The sequence below is a fragment of the Callithrix jacchus genome, chromosome 11, assembly GCF_049354715.1.
Source record: "Callithrix jacchus isolate 240 chromosome 11, calJac240_pri, whole genome shotgun sequence".
Classification (NCBI taxonomy): Eukaryota; Metazoa; Chordata; class Mammalia; order Primates; family Cebidae; genus Callithrix; species Callithrix jacchus.
Window position 1 is genome coordinate 37,892,926 of NC_133512.1, and position 17,612 is coordinate 37,910,537.

The 17,612-nt window shown below is 37.3% G+C and overlaps 1 protein-coding gene across 3 annotated transcripts in view; it reads right to left on the reverse strand.

Moving 5' to 3' along the window:
• ITGB8 (integrin subunit beta 8) overlaps positions 1 to 17,612 on the reverse strand; it is a 150,333-nt gene that overhangs the window by 112,838 nt on the left and 19,883 nt on the right. For 2 of the 3 annotated variants that reach the window (XM_078342072.1, XM_078342073.1), the window contains exons 2-3: positions 5,455 to 5,540; positions 2,001 to 2,175 (exon numbers count right to left, since the gene is read on the reverse strand). In XM_078342072.1, coding sequence (XP_078198198.1) covers positions 2,001 to 2,175; positions 5,455 to 5,540 — 261 coding nt within the window. The remainder of the gene's footprint in view (positions 1 to 2,000; positions 2,176 to 5,454; positions 5,541 to 17,612) is intronic. The other variant, XM_035253688.3, reaches the window with a different exon arrangement.

A 17,612-nucleotide genomic window follows, 5' to 3' on the forward strand; every position in this document is an offset into this window, starting at 1 on the left:
TAATTATTTTTCTATTGTATTATATAACTCCTATTTACTTCATGTGCAAATATTAAGGGGTGGGTTTCAATTCTGCTGTTTTAAAAATTCTGTTGAAGGAAAATGAAGAGTGAAGAGGAAGGAACTGAGAATATTGAAAGAAAGATTTGCAGTAAAGGTGATATTAACAACTTGCTCTTAAATTCAAGCATGAACTAGGAAGTATTTCCAGACTCATGTGAGTCAGAAAACTGAAATACTATTGAATTACATGTGTGCTGAAAGGGGCAATGGCCTGGACTAATATCCTGAAGAATCAGGTAGATTAACAATGGGAAAGGCCCTAGATTATAGTCTTGCTGAGGATGGAAATGGATAAGAAATTGGGGATGTTAGAAGTAATCTCAGATAGGCTCATGTAGATCAGCATAACTGGGATTACAAACCTATTAGGATAACAGGAAAAGGAAAAAGTCATTAAAGATGGTTGGGCAACTACAGCATTAAAATGCAGCTTATATTCAGTGTGCATGAAGGAGCATGAGAAAAAGAAATAAAATGCAGTTTATAATTTTCAAATCTCAAGTATTTAAAAAAGAGTAAGACATTTTGACGAATGTAGTCGTATTTATCAGAGGCAAATGATATATAATACACTTTATATATAAGCTGCTAAAAATTAACATTCAGTTAGAAAAATAAGGATGTTGGTATGGAGACACAAATTACAAAAAAGAGAGATAAAGATAATTAACAGCTTATGGGAAAATGTTCAAACTTTCTAGTACTAAAAAAAAAAAAGACAAAAGAAAACATGGGCAAAAGAGAGGCATATGTAATTATAGGAATACCTAAGGGCAGAGTTTAGTGGACATATTGAGTTGGAATTAGATGAATAAGAACATATAATTTTTGTTTCTCCATCTCTCTTTCTCTTTTTCTAAAAAAGAATTTATTTACCACACTAAATAATTTTTTTGCAATGGAAGGTGGGAAGAGCTGCAGTCTTGCCAATCTAACTACTTTCATTTTCATATATTCCTTTCCCACTGTTGCTCCATACTGGGCTGTCCATAGTGGGCTGTGTCATTATTTAATATGGGAAAGAGCACAGTTTAAACTGGAAGCTGGGACTGTGCCCAAGGCCAAGAAAGTAATGGATTTTGTTTTTCTGATAATCAGAGTCTGGAAAAAATAGCACAGTTTTGGAATGGAAAAGGGACTGTATCAAGAATGGTTATTTAAATATTAATGACAGGGCAGGACCACCCACCTTGAAATGACTTAAGCTTGAAGACAATTGCAAACTGCGTTAAACTATATTCATCTAATTGTGTAGTGCACACTTGTGTACCTTGATTTACCTTACTATATCTAGTTTTTAAACTGGGATTCTGTAGCACTGGAGAATAGCGAATGATGTGCAGTGGCCTACAACACAGGTCAAACTGAGAAATACACTGTGATAGAGGAGAAGTACAAAAAAGGTATGGGAGAAAAGGGGTATATTAATCTCAGAGGCCATCGCAAAACTGCCCAAGGTAATTATGATAATCATGAATTGCAACCTTGTGATTAAAAGTTTATTACAAAGGCTCTAAGAACCTAGCTTAATTCACATCTCCTTCTAATCAAGTAATCAATCAAGCTAACAAATATTTATGGAGTGTTTACTACATGCCAGCACTCTGCTAGGCGTTGGAAAAGGAGAGTGGACTAAACATGCCCCTTGCTCCTAGGGCTGGCAGTAAAGTAGAAAAACACAATTACATCACAACCTGATCAGCTTATGTGAACAGACATGTAATTAGAATATAGTGTGGTTAGGTTTGCAGTGTCTGAAGTGACACAGCTGGCCATACGTACTATAAAGACTAGAATTCTAATTTCTTGAATCTGAGTCCACTGTGGTTTCTACAATAACAATATTGCCTGCCATATAATATTAAAAATGAGCAAATTAAAATAAATTGCAATTTCAAATTAGGAATCATTATAGATTTATTTGAAAATGACCAAACCTGGACGCAGCTGGATAGACACTTCTCCTGGTGTCACCTGGGTATTAACTTCATTTTCAGTAGGTATCGTTACATGCACAGATGGGTATTCTATTGAATCAACTGAGCAGCCTTTGCTTATTAAATTGGAAACAATATCACAACGTTCACTTCTTGATCCATCTGAAATGAAATCCTGTTTAGAAGAAAGAAAATCACTGATGTTTTCAGTGCATATCATCTCAGTCATATCCAGAGAAAACGACATAGCAAATATTGCATTTTTGTATCATTTTAATTTCTTCTAATCCTTATGTTTTTACTTTTTCTACAAAAAAAAAAAAAAAAACCAAACAAACCTACTCCAACTTTGGAGTATTTGAGAAGGAAAAGCTCGGACTGAAGTATCTCTAGTTGACTTTTTTTTCTTTTTTTGGAGACAGAGTTTCACTCTGTCATCCAGGCCTGGGGTGCAGTGGCACAATCTCCACTCACTGCAACCTCTGCCTCCCGGGTTCAAGCAATTACCTTGCCTCAGCCTCCAGAGTAGCTGAGACTACAGACGTGCACCACCATGCCCAGCGAATTATTGTATTTTTTTTGTAGAGATGGAGTTTCGCTATGTTGGCCAGGCTGGTCTCAAACTCCTGACTTCAGGTGATCTGCCTGTCTTGGGCTCCCGAAGTACTAGAATTATGGGTGTAAGTCACTGCAACTGGCCTGTTTGGCTTTTTATTGGTTGTTATTTTCATCAATTTAATATAATATTCTGGATATATATATATATATATATATATATATATATATATGAAGGTTTTTTTTCCTCCTTTTCATGCCTGAGTCTTTTCTACTTCCAAACATAGCAACCTGCACAGAAATGAGAAAATTCTATCCTGTTCCCTTTGACAGTGAAAGCTTTCCTATCATATATGTTATGAAAGTATAATTATGCTCCAAGCCTGCCCTCTGAACTCTCACTATGTATGACACCCTGCATCACACATATCAGGTAGGAGAAGAAGGGAATTCTTCAAAACTTATCATGTCTTTCCTAGATGTTAGAAAGGAACATGGGGCATTAAACTAGGTAATATTGATGAAGACTTTTCCATCCTAATTACTTACATAGTAGGATAGAAGGAAAGAGGAAGCAAAGTATGTGGAACGGCAGATAAACATGCCACATAGCAATGCAAGAGAACTGAACACATCCTGTCTACGTTTTCCAGAGACCTTTTACTTTTGAGTAGCTTTGAAAATGATTCAAGCCAGGTTTACTTTCTTCCCATTTATCTATCCTAATCATAAGCAGAAAAACAGCAACAGCAACAACAATAAAAAACCCTGCCTCTCCCTCCAGCCTTGCTGGTTGAGAAATCATTGGCGTCAGTCACATCTGTGCCTAAAGGGTGAGGGATCTTCCAAAATTAAATAATCCATTCTTCCTCTCAGTGATGTCAGGCAGCCTGCAGGGAGAGGACAGTTAATGGTGTGGATGGTGGCTGAGTCCTAAAACTCGGTGCTTCCCCTGAGGTTGTGTTATTAATGCAGGCAATCCTCCTAGTTTCCTAACCCTGAATGAGTTGCTCCAGAGACTTGCCAAGTTCTCTATAGTCCTAACTCCTGCTTCTTAAGCTATGCCTCTGTGCCCAATGCTTCCCACATTGCTTCATTTCATCCTCATAAGACTGGGAGGTGGGTACAACTTGCATTTCCATTTTAGAAGTATGGAAATCTGAGGTTCAAAGTGATTAGGTAACATGGCCAAGTGTATAATGTTAGAAACTGGTAGAACTCGGATTTGAATCCAACTCAGTTTTTCTTCAGATCTTGCTCCTTCAATACATAAACTAGACTGCACTGTACTACACAGAATATTTGGGGACATGAGCACCCAAGTGAGTTTCTGCACCCAAGATCCCATCTGAAGAATGTGGCCAACAGTGACAGGTTTTCATTCTTCCCTCCAGCAGCCCTCTGCTTGCTCCTTGACCTAGCTCCTTCCATCTGATAACTGATTTTTCTGAATACGTAAAATTCTTCTTTCTGTGGCAGGATGGACAGTAGTTCCCAGAGCTATGGCTCTCCAGATTATTTTCTTGTAGTCAGAGGTGTGAGAGGGAGATGGAGTTCCTCTGGAACCTGACGTTCTATGGCTAACATGTTACATGTGGCTGACAACTGGGCTTCTGTTTTGTCTTTTGAAGGTTCTTCCAAACTAGCCTCACTAGAGCATTCAGCAGTTGACAGCAAGTTGGCACAAACTTCAGGGCTCTAAGGATTTTCTTAGTGAAGCAGTAAAAATCAAAAATGAAGTACTGGTTTGGGGTCAGGAAATGACAAGCCATGAAACATTCTTGACAGAGAAAAATCTGGAAGCAAACACCAAATCTGAGGTTATAGAGATGAGGAAAGGGGGATGCTAGAATAAAGTGAATTCTTTTGGTCATTTGACTCACAGGAAGTGATGGGATCGGACCCAGAAACTGTGAAACTGTCCTCTCTATGACATCCCTGGCTCCAGGAGTTTTGATGAAGCACTTTCTAGTGCATGAATGACATCTGGTTTTCCCACTGATGGAGCCCAGAGTCGATCTGGGAAGCCTTTAGGCTATCAGTAGGGAGACTTACTTTCAGATATGCCTACTGTTTCTTGAATCCCTCCCCTGCCTCTATTCTGAATTGCTTCCTAGAAGAAAGTGATGTCCACCATCTGTTGCTATCTTTCAGCTCTCTGTTTTCTCTAAGAAGTAATAAAGGAGGTTGGAAAGATAACGGTAGGCACAGTTGTTAAGTCAGAGGAGACAAAAACTACAGACTTATCTCCATGTCAAGCAAAAGGTCACTAAAGACCTATTTGTTTGTTCTGATTCCCAGGAGTTATATAAGTGAATGTAAAATTATTTAAGCAATCTCATACAAGAAGAAATTCCAAGTTAGCAGGTCACTTCTTCAGTGCAAATTACCAGATACAGGCAGTTAATTCTAACTGCAGATTACTGACAAAAGAACACTAACAAAACAGCCCTAGTGCCAAGAAAGAAGGAATGCACTGTAATTGTTTTTCTAAGAATTTTGTTATTAGGATTTGTCTCTTGGTAGAACAGAAAAACAGTTATTTTGAACAACAGGATACATAAGTTAATGCCTCAAGTTGAAGCAAGAATTCCACACCAAAGCCTACTGAACTATCAAAAGTTACTAGCTGTGGTTGCCAATTCTCTCTATAGAACAGACGGAAAACATAAAATGCTTTGCACTTCATTTCAAAATTACCATAATTTTCCTAATAAAAAGGTTATGCTTTATAGTCAGCTAGATACACTGTTTCCAAGCATAAAACGAAATAAAATTTTCCTTATGTTCAGCAATATCTTTTACCTGATGCACCTTTAGGACATGGAATATTCGGAAAATGAAGTCATGCTATAGCTCAAGTCAACCATGAGAAAAAGAAAAAAAGAAAAAGGCACACCTCTTGAACACACCATCCACATTCTGGACCCAGTGCAAGGCACCTGGCACAGGATGCTGCATTGGAAGATGCACATCTATTGTCTTCTGTAAGGAAGGAGAAAACAGTTACAATTTACTCTCAAAATAGAAAAGATAAGTAATTCTACACTAAAACGCATTTTGATAATTGAAACAAGAGGACCTTTTACTACAAAAATCTGACAACAAAGATATATCATTTATTGGAGGAAGTTGGCCTGCTCATTGTAATTAATAGATACCTGGATAACTATGATTTAGTTATGAGTTTGGGAGAAAGAAGAGTGACAAAAATGTGATTTGGATCAGATTTGGGGGTTTGACTTCAATTCTGCTACAACAGTAGAGGATGAGGATCCTTCAAATGTTTTAGTAAATTTAAGTTTCACTGTATTTCATATTCTCTGAAGCAAGTAGGTGCTTTGGGTTCTAGAGTTTTTCCTACAAAACTTATTGTTTATAGACATAAATCTCAATGTATAAATTCATATTAAATCACAGTGAATGAATTTTCTGAGAAATAATCTTGATGGACATATAAAGTAATTGAGAATTTGAATTGTGTTAATATTAATTATTTTGGCTTGAGGAATATCAGAATCAGACATACTGGCATGATTCAGTATTTTAGAAATAAAAGTGGTTATACCGAATGATTTGTTTTAGTTAATTTCTCAGATTGGATGACTTAAGATCTAAGATCATGACCAATTGACATTTCCATAGATTCCTGCACATGGCCATAGTATTTTAATAACACAGTTGTGCCTGGAAATTATTCACCTTTATCTCTCTATCCACTAACTGCAGAAACAATTAAAATAAGGCTCATCATTATAGGTTGAAACACAACATATGATGCAGAGTGAGTCATACCTTATTGTATCATGAGTTTGTAGTGGAACAATCACATACTTCCTAGAGTCTATTCTTTACCATGACATGTTCTAAGGACAATGGAAGTCACAGTGTGATCTGTCCATCTCACTCACAGTAAATAAAAGGGTCATTCTGGATGTAGGTGGCTCACAGATCAGATGAGGAGAGAAGCACATAAGCAAATAGTATCACATAGTATAAGATGCACAGAAAGATTTCACCAAAGTGCTAGAGGAGAAGGGAGAAGGTGCCTCTCACTCTGCTTTAGAGAGGGATGGATAGGGGTGGGTAGAGGAAGAAGGCATATTTAAGGATTGCTCCCCAGAGGCAGTCACATTTAGTATCTCTCTTTGTCATCTCGTTTTCTTTCCTCTAATCCATGTTTTTCACTTTAAATATGTATTACATATAAAAGAAAAGTATGTGTGTGTGTGCACATTCATGCACTTGTGTGCATGTGCACAATCACACATGGACGTGGTAATTTTAAAGGGAATAGAGACCACAAAATCTCTAGCTAGACACATTCCAACTGTTTTCTCTTTTTTTCTTTCTCTCTCAACTTTTCCCAACATTCTGGAAATACAGGATAAAAGCAGTTCTGACCTGGAGGTAGAGGGGAAGAGAGAAGAAGGTAGTGGGAGAAGAGAAGAGAGGGAGCAACTGTGTTTACTCCTGTTTACAGATAGAAGTGCTAACTGGGGTGGTATGGAGCACCTTTCCCTGTATTTCCCCAGACATTCAATGAAGTAAGCAGAAAACATCTTTCCCTAGCACCTCTAATATTCTATTAACTCTTCTATGTATCACCTTCTATGCGTTGTCCTTCACTTTATATCAACGTTGTATATACATTGACCAAAACTTCTTCACTTCACTAATCTTTCTAGACCTGGCCTAGAACTCAAAGAACTAAAGGTAATGCTAAAATTTTGGTTTCCTCTACCACCAGCTCGGCTACCCAAAGTATGGAAAGTCTTTAGCCTAAAAATTTTCCATGTGGTATAGACTGCCAAACTGTAAAATCTGCTTACTACTAAAATGTTCAGAAAAGTGAGTGACCCTTTTAGTTTTGTTTATGGAAAGAAAACCAATTTAGGACTAGACATTAAGCACTTTTGCAAACTGCAGCAGTCTGGGTATGTCTCCCCAAATTCATATGTTGAACCTTAGCCTCTCTAATGCCCGTGGTATTAAGAGGTGGGGCCTTTAGGAGGTGATTAGGTCATAAGGGCCCCACCCTTCTGAATGGGATTAAGGCTCCAAAGCTTTCAGCTCTCTTTGTCCTTCTGCTCTTTCATCACGTGAGGACACAGCAAGAAGTCCCTCACAGGACACTGGATGCTAGCACCTTAATTCTGGACTCCCCAGCCTCCAGAACTGTAAGAAGGAAGTTTCCATTGTTTATAAATTACCCAGTCGCAGGTGTTTTGTTTTAGCCATACAGATGAACTAAGACACAGACCTAACTTGACTTTTGCCAACTTACTTAGCCTTGACTCAACTAAAATATGGAATTAAGTCTATTTCAGTTCAGACCTGACTAAGCCTTTCACTCAACATGAAGACATTTGTGTTGGCAGTTAAGGCTGCAAGCTCAAAAAGTGGGCAAAGAACACGAACAGACACTTCTCAAAAGAAGCCATTCATGTGGCTAACAATGTGAAAAAAAAAAGCTCAACATCACCAATCATTAGAGAAATGCAGATCAAAACCACAAGGAGATACCATCTCATGCCAATCAGAATGGCGATTATTAAAAAGTCAAAAAACAACCGATGCTGGTGAGGTTGTGAAGAAAAACGAACATTTTTTCCAAGTGTTCACATACAATAATATAATTGAAAGAACTCCAAAAAAAAAAAAAAAAAAAAAAAGAAAAAGAAAAAAATGCTGCAGTCTCAAAAGTAGATCTACCATTCAATTCAGCAGTCCTACCACTGGGTATCTATTCAAAGAAAAAGAAGTCATTATATCAAAAAGACACCTGTGTGCACATGTTTATCATAGCACAATTCACAATTGCAAACAGGGAATCAGTCTAAGTGCCCATCAGTGGAAGAATGGACGAAGAAAATGTGGTATGGATATACCATGGAATACTACTCAGGCATAAAAAATAATAACACCTTTTGCAGCAACTTGGGTGGAATTGGAGGCCATTATCCTAAGCAAAGTAGTTCAGGAATAAAAAATCAAAAAGCACATGTTGTTACTTACAAGGGAGAGCTAAGCTATAGGTACCCAAAGGCATACAAAATGGCTTAATGAACATTGGAGACACAGAAGAAAGGTTCGGGAGGGGGCTGAGGGATGAAAAATTACCTTTTGTATACAAGGTACACATAGGAACAATAAGAGCCCAGACTTCATCACCATACAGTTCATCCATGTAATCAAAAACCACTTGTACCCTAATGCTATTCAAGTTAAAAAAAAAATTAAGGACCATAGTCTCATGGAAAGGAAGCTGCAGAGTCTAGGCCTCCTGTCTTGGTTTCTAATAGTTGTCTGTCTGACTCTGTCCTAAGTTAATCCAGTTTCAAGCTCAGATAAGGCTCCTACTTCCATTGTACGCAGGGTAAAAATAAATTCATAACTGAAAATCTGTTTTCTTTGTATTTGACTCTTTCCTTTAAAAAGTTCTAGTGCCCATCTCTATTATCAAATTTCAGACACCTAACAATGATGACCCAAAGAGAGAGAAATGTTGGTCCTGTCAATACTTCCCAGGTTGCAGGGCCGACATTTCTCAGAGTCTACATAACCACAGGAAAAAGATCCCATAAGTGGATCTGAAGGAGGTGGCCTCATGGTTCTGCAGAACTGGAGGAAGGCCATAAATTGAAGTGCATGGGAAGAGTGTCAAACATTATTTCTGGAGAGTATCATGGTTATATTTCACAGAAAACATGCCAGACACACTTTGGTGTGGAGCATTTTAAGAATTTTCTGTCAATTTAAAAATATGCAAGTAAGTAAAATACCAAATATACCAATATCAATAATTACAGCAAATTTTTTTCACTGAATGTTCAAACTATTATGAATGCTATTAGTCAGTGTGTGATCGGAATTTCTTCTCTCTTTCACACACAAACCACACTCTTTCTCCTTCCCTCCCCTCCCACAACACATATACAAGCACACCCTTCTGTGAAAGTAAAAATCTTTACACTGCATATACAACAATGCATGACTGCTATTTACAGACAGGGGCAGTTTGTCATCTAGGTCTGCCTAGTTCATCTGCCCTCCCATCTAACATTACAGAAAAACTACTTTCCAGCAATGGTTTCCTAGCAGCCCTCAGCACTGCACTGACACCTCATTAGAGGGTGTGCCTGAGTGGTTTTTCCCACTTTATAATTGCAGTTGCTGCTTGTTCAGCTATTTGCCTAGTGATGTTGCAATATGCACCTTATTCTTTATATTTGAGCACTGCATTTTAATAAGGGTGATTTTTTAAATTGATCCTATGGAAATTTTTAAGCCAATGGAAGAAGTATTATAATATGCTAAAGCTCAGATCCTCAGATCTTCCTCTTGTGCTCATTTGTTTTAGTTCTCATCGCCTCATGAAGCCCATGTTATTAAAAATATACTGCCTTAGTGCTATCTACAATACAAAGACATGGAATCAACCTAGGTGCCCTTCGGTGGTGGGCCAGATAAAGAAAATGTGGTACATATATAATGTGGAACACAACACAGCCATAAAAAAGAGCAAAATCAAGTCCTTTGCAGCACAATGGATGCAGCTGGAGGCCATTATCCTAACCAAATTAATTGAGGGCCAGAAAACCAAATACATGTTACCAGTTACGAATGAAAGCTAAATTTTGGGTACACGTGAACATAAACATGAGAACAGTAGACATGGCAACTACTTGAGGGTGAAAATAGGGAGGGGAGCAAGAGTTGAAAAACTGTCAGGTACTGTGCTTAGTACTTGGGAGATGGGATCATTAATACCACAAACCTCAGCATCACGGAATATACCAGGTAACAAACCTGCACATGTACACTCTGCATCTAAAATAAAAGTTTAAAAAAATGTACTGCTGGCTGGGCACTGTGGCTCAGGCCTGTAATTTTAGCACTTTGGGAGGCCAAGGCGGGTGGCTCACTTGAGGTCAGGAGTTCGAGACCAACTTGGACAATATGGTGAAACCCCATCTCTAATAAAAATACAAAAATTAGCCAGGTATGGTGGGGCATGCCTGTAGTCCCAGCTACTCAGGAGGCTGAGGCAGAAGAATAGCTTGAACCTGGGAGGCGGAGGTTGCAGTGAACAGAGATTATGCCATTGCACTCCAGCCTGGGTGACAGAGCAAGACTCCATTTCAAAAAACAAAACAAAACAAAAACTGACTTGACAGAAATCAGAAAAAGATTAATAGCATATTGTCGATAAGTGTACATTCTAAGTAATTCTATTTCTGAATCTGTTAGCATGTGCTATGTGTCTTACATTTTCTCATTGTCTTACAACTGTAGATAACAGGTGTGATGAGGTAGTATTGCTAAATAGTTACTGGGAAGAAACTTCCAATGTTCCATAGCAGAGCTACGTACTAGTCTAGTTACCTAAACTCTCTAAGCCTCCATTTCCTCCACTGTAACACAGGGCTAACTATAACCATATCAAATTGTTGATGTGAGGATGAAGTAAGCAAAGCATGCCAAACAGAGTACTCAGGGCACAGTAGGCATTCCATGCAGAACTATTGATATTATCTATATACACATACACACACGTATATATGGATACATACATACATGTATGTTCATGTGTGTTTTAAACTCTATGTTCAAAAAACAAAGAAAAATGTTATTATGTATCCTCAAATTTGTTGTAAATGTAAGATGCTGTTTTTAAAATGAAAGTCCCTTGGGTCATAAAGACACGGTTTAAAAAAAACAGTTATTAAGTAAAAAGTTACTGTATTTATTTTAGTTGTTCAAAAATGATTTTTAAAAGCAAATAAGGTTGAATATACATCCATCTGTCCAGTCTATTACAAATACAATTTTGGTATGACTAAGAACTGGCTTACTGAAAATCTCTTAGAATACCTGCATTTTATTCATATTTTGCAACATGAACATTGATTTAAGCTGAATAACTTTTAAATTATTTCCCAGAATTAGATGTTTATGACATATGTGAAATGACCTCTATAGCTGTCTGTTGTAAAGTATAATAAATATCTATCATCAACAGGATAGAGTACACAAAAATCAGGAAATTACATATTTATGACACCCACTTAGGTATTCTTTGTTTTTGATGATACCATTTATTCATATTATTTTGAAAATATTTAACTGATAGAAGTGATGGGAGAAGAAATGGACGAACAAACTCCCCAAAACTAAAAAGGCCAATAGAAGTGTCAGTGTTTAGAATGGGAGCTTTTCAAAAGTCGAGTGATCAGATCAAGTAAAAGTTTTTAAAGACATTTCTAGTTTTTCTCTGCAGTGAAGTCAACAAAATTTCAACAACATTTAAAGAATGTTTATGGTTATCTGGCAGAAAGAACAATTATAACTGATGAAGACTGTAGTACTTGATACTTAGAATCAATCATTCTAGATTCTTCTGTTATTCCTAGACAAATGATTAGTGAGAAACGCATTTTTTTTTTCCAGGCAATATCCCTTTCCTAATTGCATTTACTATACAAATTAAATTAAATTTGGACAAGTGTATAAAGCTACTTCCTTAAAAAAACAAGTAAACACTGTTTAATGAATATATATTCTACTTTGATCACAGTCAAAATCAGAGGAACTGAGTGTACAGTTTAGAGTATAACTGGGTTTTCCTCCTTGTAAATATGCATATCACGGTCACGTAAATATACCTGAAATATATATTACTTGATTACTGAATCTCTCTTTTACATGGAAATATATATGCTATCATTTAATATTAAAACAAATAAATACATTGCCATTCTAATCACTTGCCATTACCTCATTATTCCAAGTTGGTTTTTTTTTTTTTTGAGTTGGACTCTTGCTCTGTTGCCCAGGCTGGAGTGCAGTGGCACAATCTTGGGTCACTGCAACTTCTACCTCCTGGGTTCAAGTGATTCTCCTGCCTCAGCCTCCTGAGTAGCTGGGACTACAGGCATGTGCCACCACACTCAGCTGATCTTTTTTTTTTTTTCTGTATTTTTAGTAGAGATGGGGTTTCACCCTGTTAGCCAGAATGGTCTTGATCTCCTGATCTTGTGATGCGCCCACCTTGGCCTCCCAAAGTGCTGGGATTACAGGTGTGAGCCACCAGGCCCGGCCTATTCCAAGTTTTGATTTGAAGTTTCCTAAAGTCCCCTATAAAAATAAAGGGAAGGAGTAGGTGCTTAGGCCTACTTCTTTGAAAATAAGGCACAGGAAACAAAACAAAAGTCAGTTAAATGCTACCAGGGGTTAAGCAAAGGGGTGTGAGAGAAAAGGAGGAAGCACAGAAAGCTCTCTGAACAAAGTGGATCTGAGTAGGGAGGGTCTGAAGAGGTAGAGAAGATATATTACCGGGAAGTTAGTACCTGAGATGATCCCTCAAAACAGGGGAAGCAAGGACCTATTTGTTGAAATAGACAAAGAAGCAGATGTCATTAAAATAATGATAACCCTGTGGTAAAACTTTAGCTCCTGAATTCCATCAATGCTTATTTAAACTGTGTCTCATAGAATTAATTGAACAAACTTCATGAAATTCAGAATATCTATAGTTTGCTCCTGAATTATGCTTTGAGGAAATAGTACTCTCTGGTAGTATCACGCAGCCTAGACTGGCACATTCCTCTCCTTTGCCTTCACCATGGTCTTTGATTTTTTTCAAAGTTGTAGCAAACAAGCATTCAGCCCATGGAAATGAAAATAAGCATTTTTATTAGACAAACTATTTTCTGTAAATAATTTTGTCTCTACTTTCACTTGGGAAACATATCACAGTATTTATGTTTAGTGAAGACCAATTTGGATTCCTCTTTATGTTGTCTTTTCTTTTGCTGCTCCAGTGATTAGGTTTGATCATCCGAACACATATTTAGAAGAGAAGGAGGTGGTATAATAATGTTCAATTCTTACATAGTAGCTCAGCAGGACACTGAGCGAATAAGGACATTACAAGAAAAAAACAATTGTTTCAATTTCCCGAGAAAGACCCTGAGTAGAGATTGTAAGCAAGTGATTTACTGGAACAGACAGTGAGACGTGGCAGCAAGCATCTATGTTGGTGTGATGGGAGTCTGGCTTCAACCTGAACCCTCCCAGAGCTTTGAGCCCAAATGACAACACAAAGTTGTCCCACCTGGAAGCCTGGGGCCTGTTTTCTGCCCCATATGGGACGGTCACTGGCTGCAGGCAGCCTGGTACGGGGAGGAGTTAGGTTGGAGTAGGCTGATGTTCCTGGCATCTCTGAGCAAACTCACTCCTTTTGGTGGAGGGCAATTCCTTTGCAAAGGTGGCAACTGTGAGCCATAAACTGCCAGAATACAGAGCAGCTGGAGATGGCACACCAGCCCTCTGAAAAGAGCATGGGTGGGGCACTAGCAATGTCTATGCAGTAATCTCCCGCAGAGGGTGATAAACGATTAGAGTATTGTGGTAGACATTGCTGTTTGCCTGCCTGTTCTTCACTAACAAAATCCTAGATCTGTTGAAGGTGGCATTGAGAACTGAAATGCCACAATTCTCACCTTCTCTTGCAATGACGATGATTGTGTAACTAATTATGATGATTTAAGTGGAAGCAGAAGTTTCGGAATGGAGCTTCTGTGAAAGTTTTTCAAAAAAGTTCCCCTTTTTCCCCCTATGCCCATCCTGCTTCTTTCTGCCTGGAACATGGATGTGATGTCCAGACCCTCAGCAGCCGTATCAGACTTGAGGGAACTTGTCTCACAGAAGCCAAGGCTAAAGACAACAGGAGGAGAAAAGCCCAGGTCTCTCAGAACACCACGGAGACCCTGTGTCTGCTCCTGTTTACTCTCAGAACTGTGTCTGATGTGAAAGGAAATTTTACTTGAATCTTATTTCATCCTATTTTCAAAGACCCTCTTACTTTCAGATAAACACAATTCCTAACTGATAAATTTTCAACTGAGTTTTGAAAGATAAATAAGAGACTCTAAGAGAATAAATGTAAATGTTTTTAAAAAAATGTTAAGCATAAAATTATTTGAAGTAGAACATCTACACTAAAGAGATGTATTTCTAAACGTTTATTTGTTTGTTTTCCCTTGGAAAAGTAAGAATATCAGAATATCAGTTCCTGGGAGGAAAGGTGCTTAAATACATTTTCTTTATATACCCAGTATGTGAGCCTAGTATATTCACTCAATATACTAGCATATACTCAATAATAAATGTGTAATTAATGAATAGTATTCTAAGTAGAGATTAGTTTGGCAATTTAATTCCTGAGTTTTTATAACTCTTGACCACATACATTTTTAAGTAATCTTCATTTCCAAAACCTATTTATTGCAAAAGGCAGTGTAACTATGTTTACATAATGATACATAACTAGCTGAATTCATCTCTATGTTTCCACAAACAAAAACAGATTATTGTTTTCTTATACTTGGTCTTTTGATATTGTGTAGTTCAGCTGAACTAGCTTATTTTTAAAGAACTTTGAAGTTATAATAAAATGATACTGAATTAAAATAGTCTTTCTTAATGCTGCCATCCTCAGGTCCAAGGATGTACCAACAAATTCACTTATTTTTCCTTATTGCACAGATCTAAAACAAATTTAAATTCATCAAATGTTTCTTGTCCCTTGAAAAGTGAGTATCCCTGACTGAGCAGAATTTTCTTGTAATGCTGATTAGGAAACAGCACTATTATCTTTGGTTCTCAATAGGTAGGTTTTTAAGGCTTTTATTATATATAATCTTTATGTTTCAGGGACAAACTTCAACTTCTCCTGTTACATAGTGAGTAATTAATGTGATTATAACAGGGTTTTATGCTAGCGTAAAGGTCTTTGGAGAGCAAAAGAAAATGAACAAACATGTTCAACCTTGGGCAGGTTAAGAAATGTTAGGGCAATGGAATGCATTCCATTAGTCTGCCCCGACCTGTTTAGGGCAATCCCAGCATGAGTCACAGCTTAAAGCAGGCTGGGATGGCATAAATCAAAACTCTAGATCACAAGGGAATTTACAAGAAAAACCACTGTGAAGCCACTAACGACATCCATGGTGTTGAAATGGGCCATCATGAGAAGCCCGTTCAGATGGGACCATCACACAGCTTTTTATTATGATTCATCTATGCCCATCATAATCAACCTTGCAATGAAAAAGCTCTGATTGCAGCACACATTGGGTGACTATATAATTTATGATCTACATTGGGACACTTTTTTACTTGAAAGGTGCACTGTTAATTTTACCGGTGCAAGAGGTGTAAACTGGAACTCCTCAGAAAAGTTGAAGTCTAAGGTCACCCTAAACATATAATATTCCTGTGTTGTTGAATGGGAAATCAAAACGATAAACAAAATAATTCATGCTGAGTTTCCAGGAGATATAAAAGGAGAAAGAGCACATCTTGAGTTAATGAGGCACTCTCTCAACATAAAGGTAGACTTGAAGCTGGTTTTGAAGGATAGATGAAATCTGGTTAAGAGCTGCTTGATTATCTTCAGATTATACCTTATGTAAATCTTGACATATATATCTGATGTGGAAAGGCGATTACCAAACATAAAGAGTATTTGTCATTTGTATTTGAAACTGACTTTGAAGTCCATATTATTTCCCAGGCAAAGCAGTTTCTCTAAGCAGCCAAATGGTCACTCAGCACACAAGAAGAGTAGTTCTTGAAGAGGAATAAATTCAGTTTTGCAGTTGCTCATTTACCAGAATACTTCAATTTGTCTTTTGACACTCACCTGCTGGGAGTTTTCAAGAATGACAGAAACAGGAAGAAAGATAGGTGTCAAAACCATATTGTCTCTCTGTACAGATTTTCCTATATTAGACTTGGAACTTGAAAAAAGGATCAAAATCTCAAGATTCCAGGAGGGCTCCCAAGGTCCCTCAATGGCAAATTCTGGTTAGAGCTGCATTTGTCTAACTTGGAAAAGGAATATTAGTCATGTGCTTTGTGTCTTGTTTTCACTGGAACTTTTCCATACATTCCAACTGTCCTGTTTATGAGGCACACTCCCTTTCTATAAAAGCCAAAATATTCACCGGTTTCCCGCTCTGTTCCTCTAAATAATGTTTTCAGTCTAACACACTAGAGTTCCAGGGGCTCTTCCTATTTTCCTATCCAACTCTTGGCAGGTATAGATTTCCTTTCTCCAATTAAAAAAAAAGTACTCTGTTATTCATGTCCAAACTTCAAATGCCATGGTTAAGGAGGTTTAAAAAAAATGCCCTAGGATAGTGGAAATGCATTCTCTCTATTGCATCTTTTAAACTTAAATTCATATTTCAGGTGTGGACTTGATTATAGTAACAAAGCAACCTGCTATATTGTAAGATACTTAGTTATAAGTAAAAAACGAATACTGGTAAATTAAAACTCGACATGAATTTTAGGTCACTTAGGATTTGGTTTTCCTGTAATCATATTTGAAAGTTCAAAAATGTATTTAATATCAAGACTCTGCACTTGAAAATTAAATCTCTACATATAGTACAATAACATTAGAGAAAAATTTAAAAATCAAATATTTGTTACACGACTACACTGTGTTGGCCCTATGCCAAGCATTTTATATCAATTATCTACTTGAAGCTTCGTAAAACTCCCATGAGGAAAGTTCTGCTATGCCCATTTTACAGATGGAGAACCACACCTTAGAAAGGCTAAGTCTCATTTAAAGTCACAGTGGTGGTAAATACAGACACCAAGTTTGAACCCAGTCCTGATAACAGAACCTTTTCTTGTAAGTACTGTACTAGGTGGAATAGAGAATAACACAGAAAAAGACAATTATTTCAAAGTATGACTGAAAACCCCTTGCTATTTAGTACGATTATTATTTCTTACTTGATGACTCAACAAGAATCCCCAAGTACCTCTAGGTAATTCTTTTATACACATAGTATGTCATTACTTTTATCATCAGTGCTCAAGTAATCCCATTTTCCCACTCTAAAGATGAGAATGTTGGATTCTCTCTACTAGGATTATTTTCCTTCCTTGGAGTCAAAGACTCTCCTAAATACTTTGGTACCCTTTTCAAAATTCATTTACTTTCTATGCATAGGGAAACTGAGTTTTAGC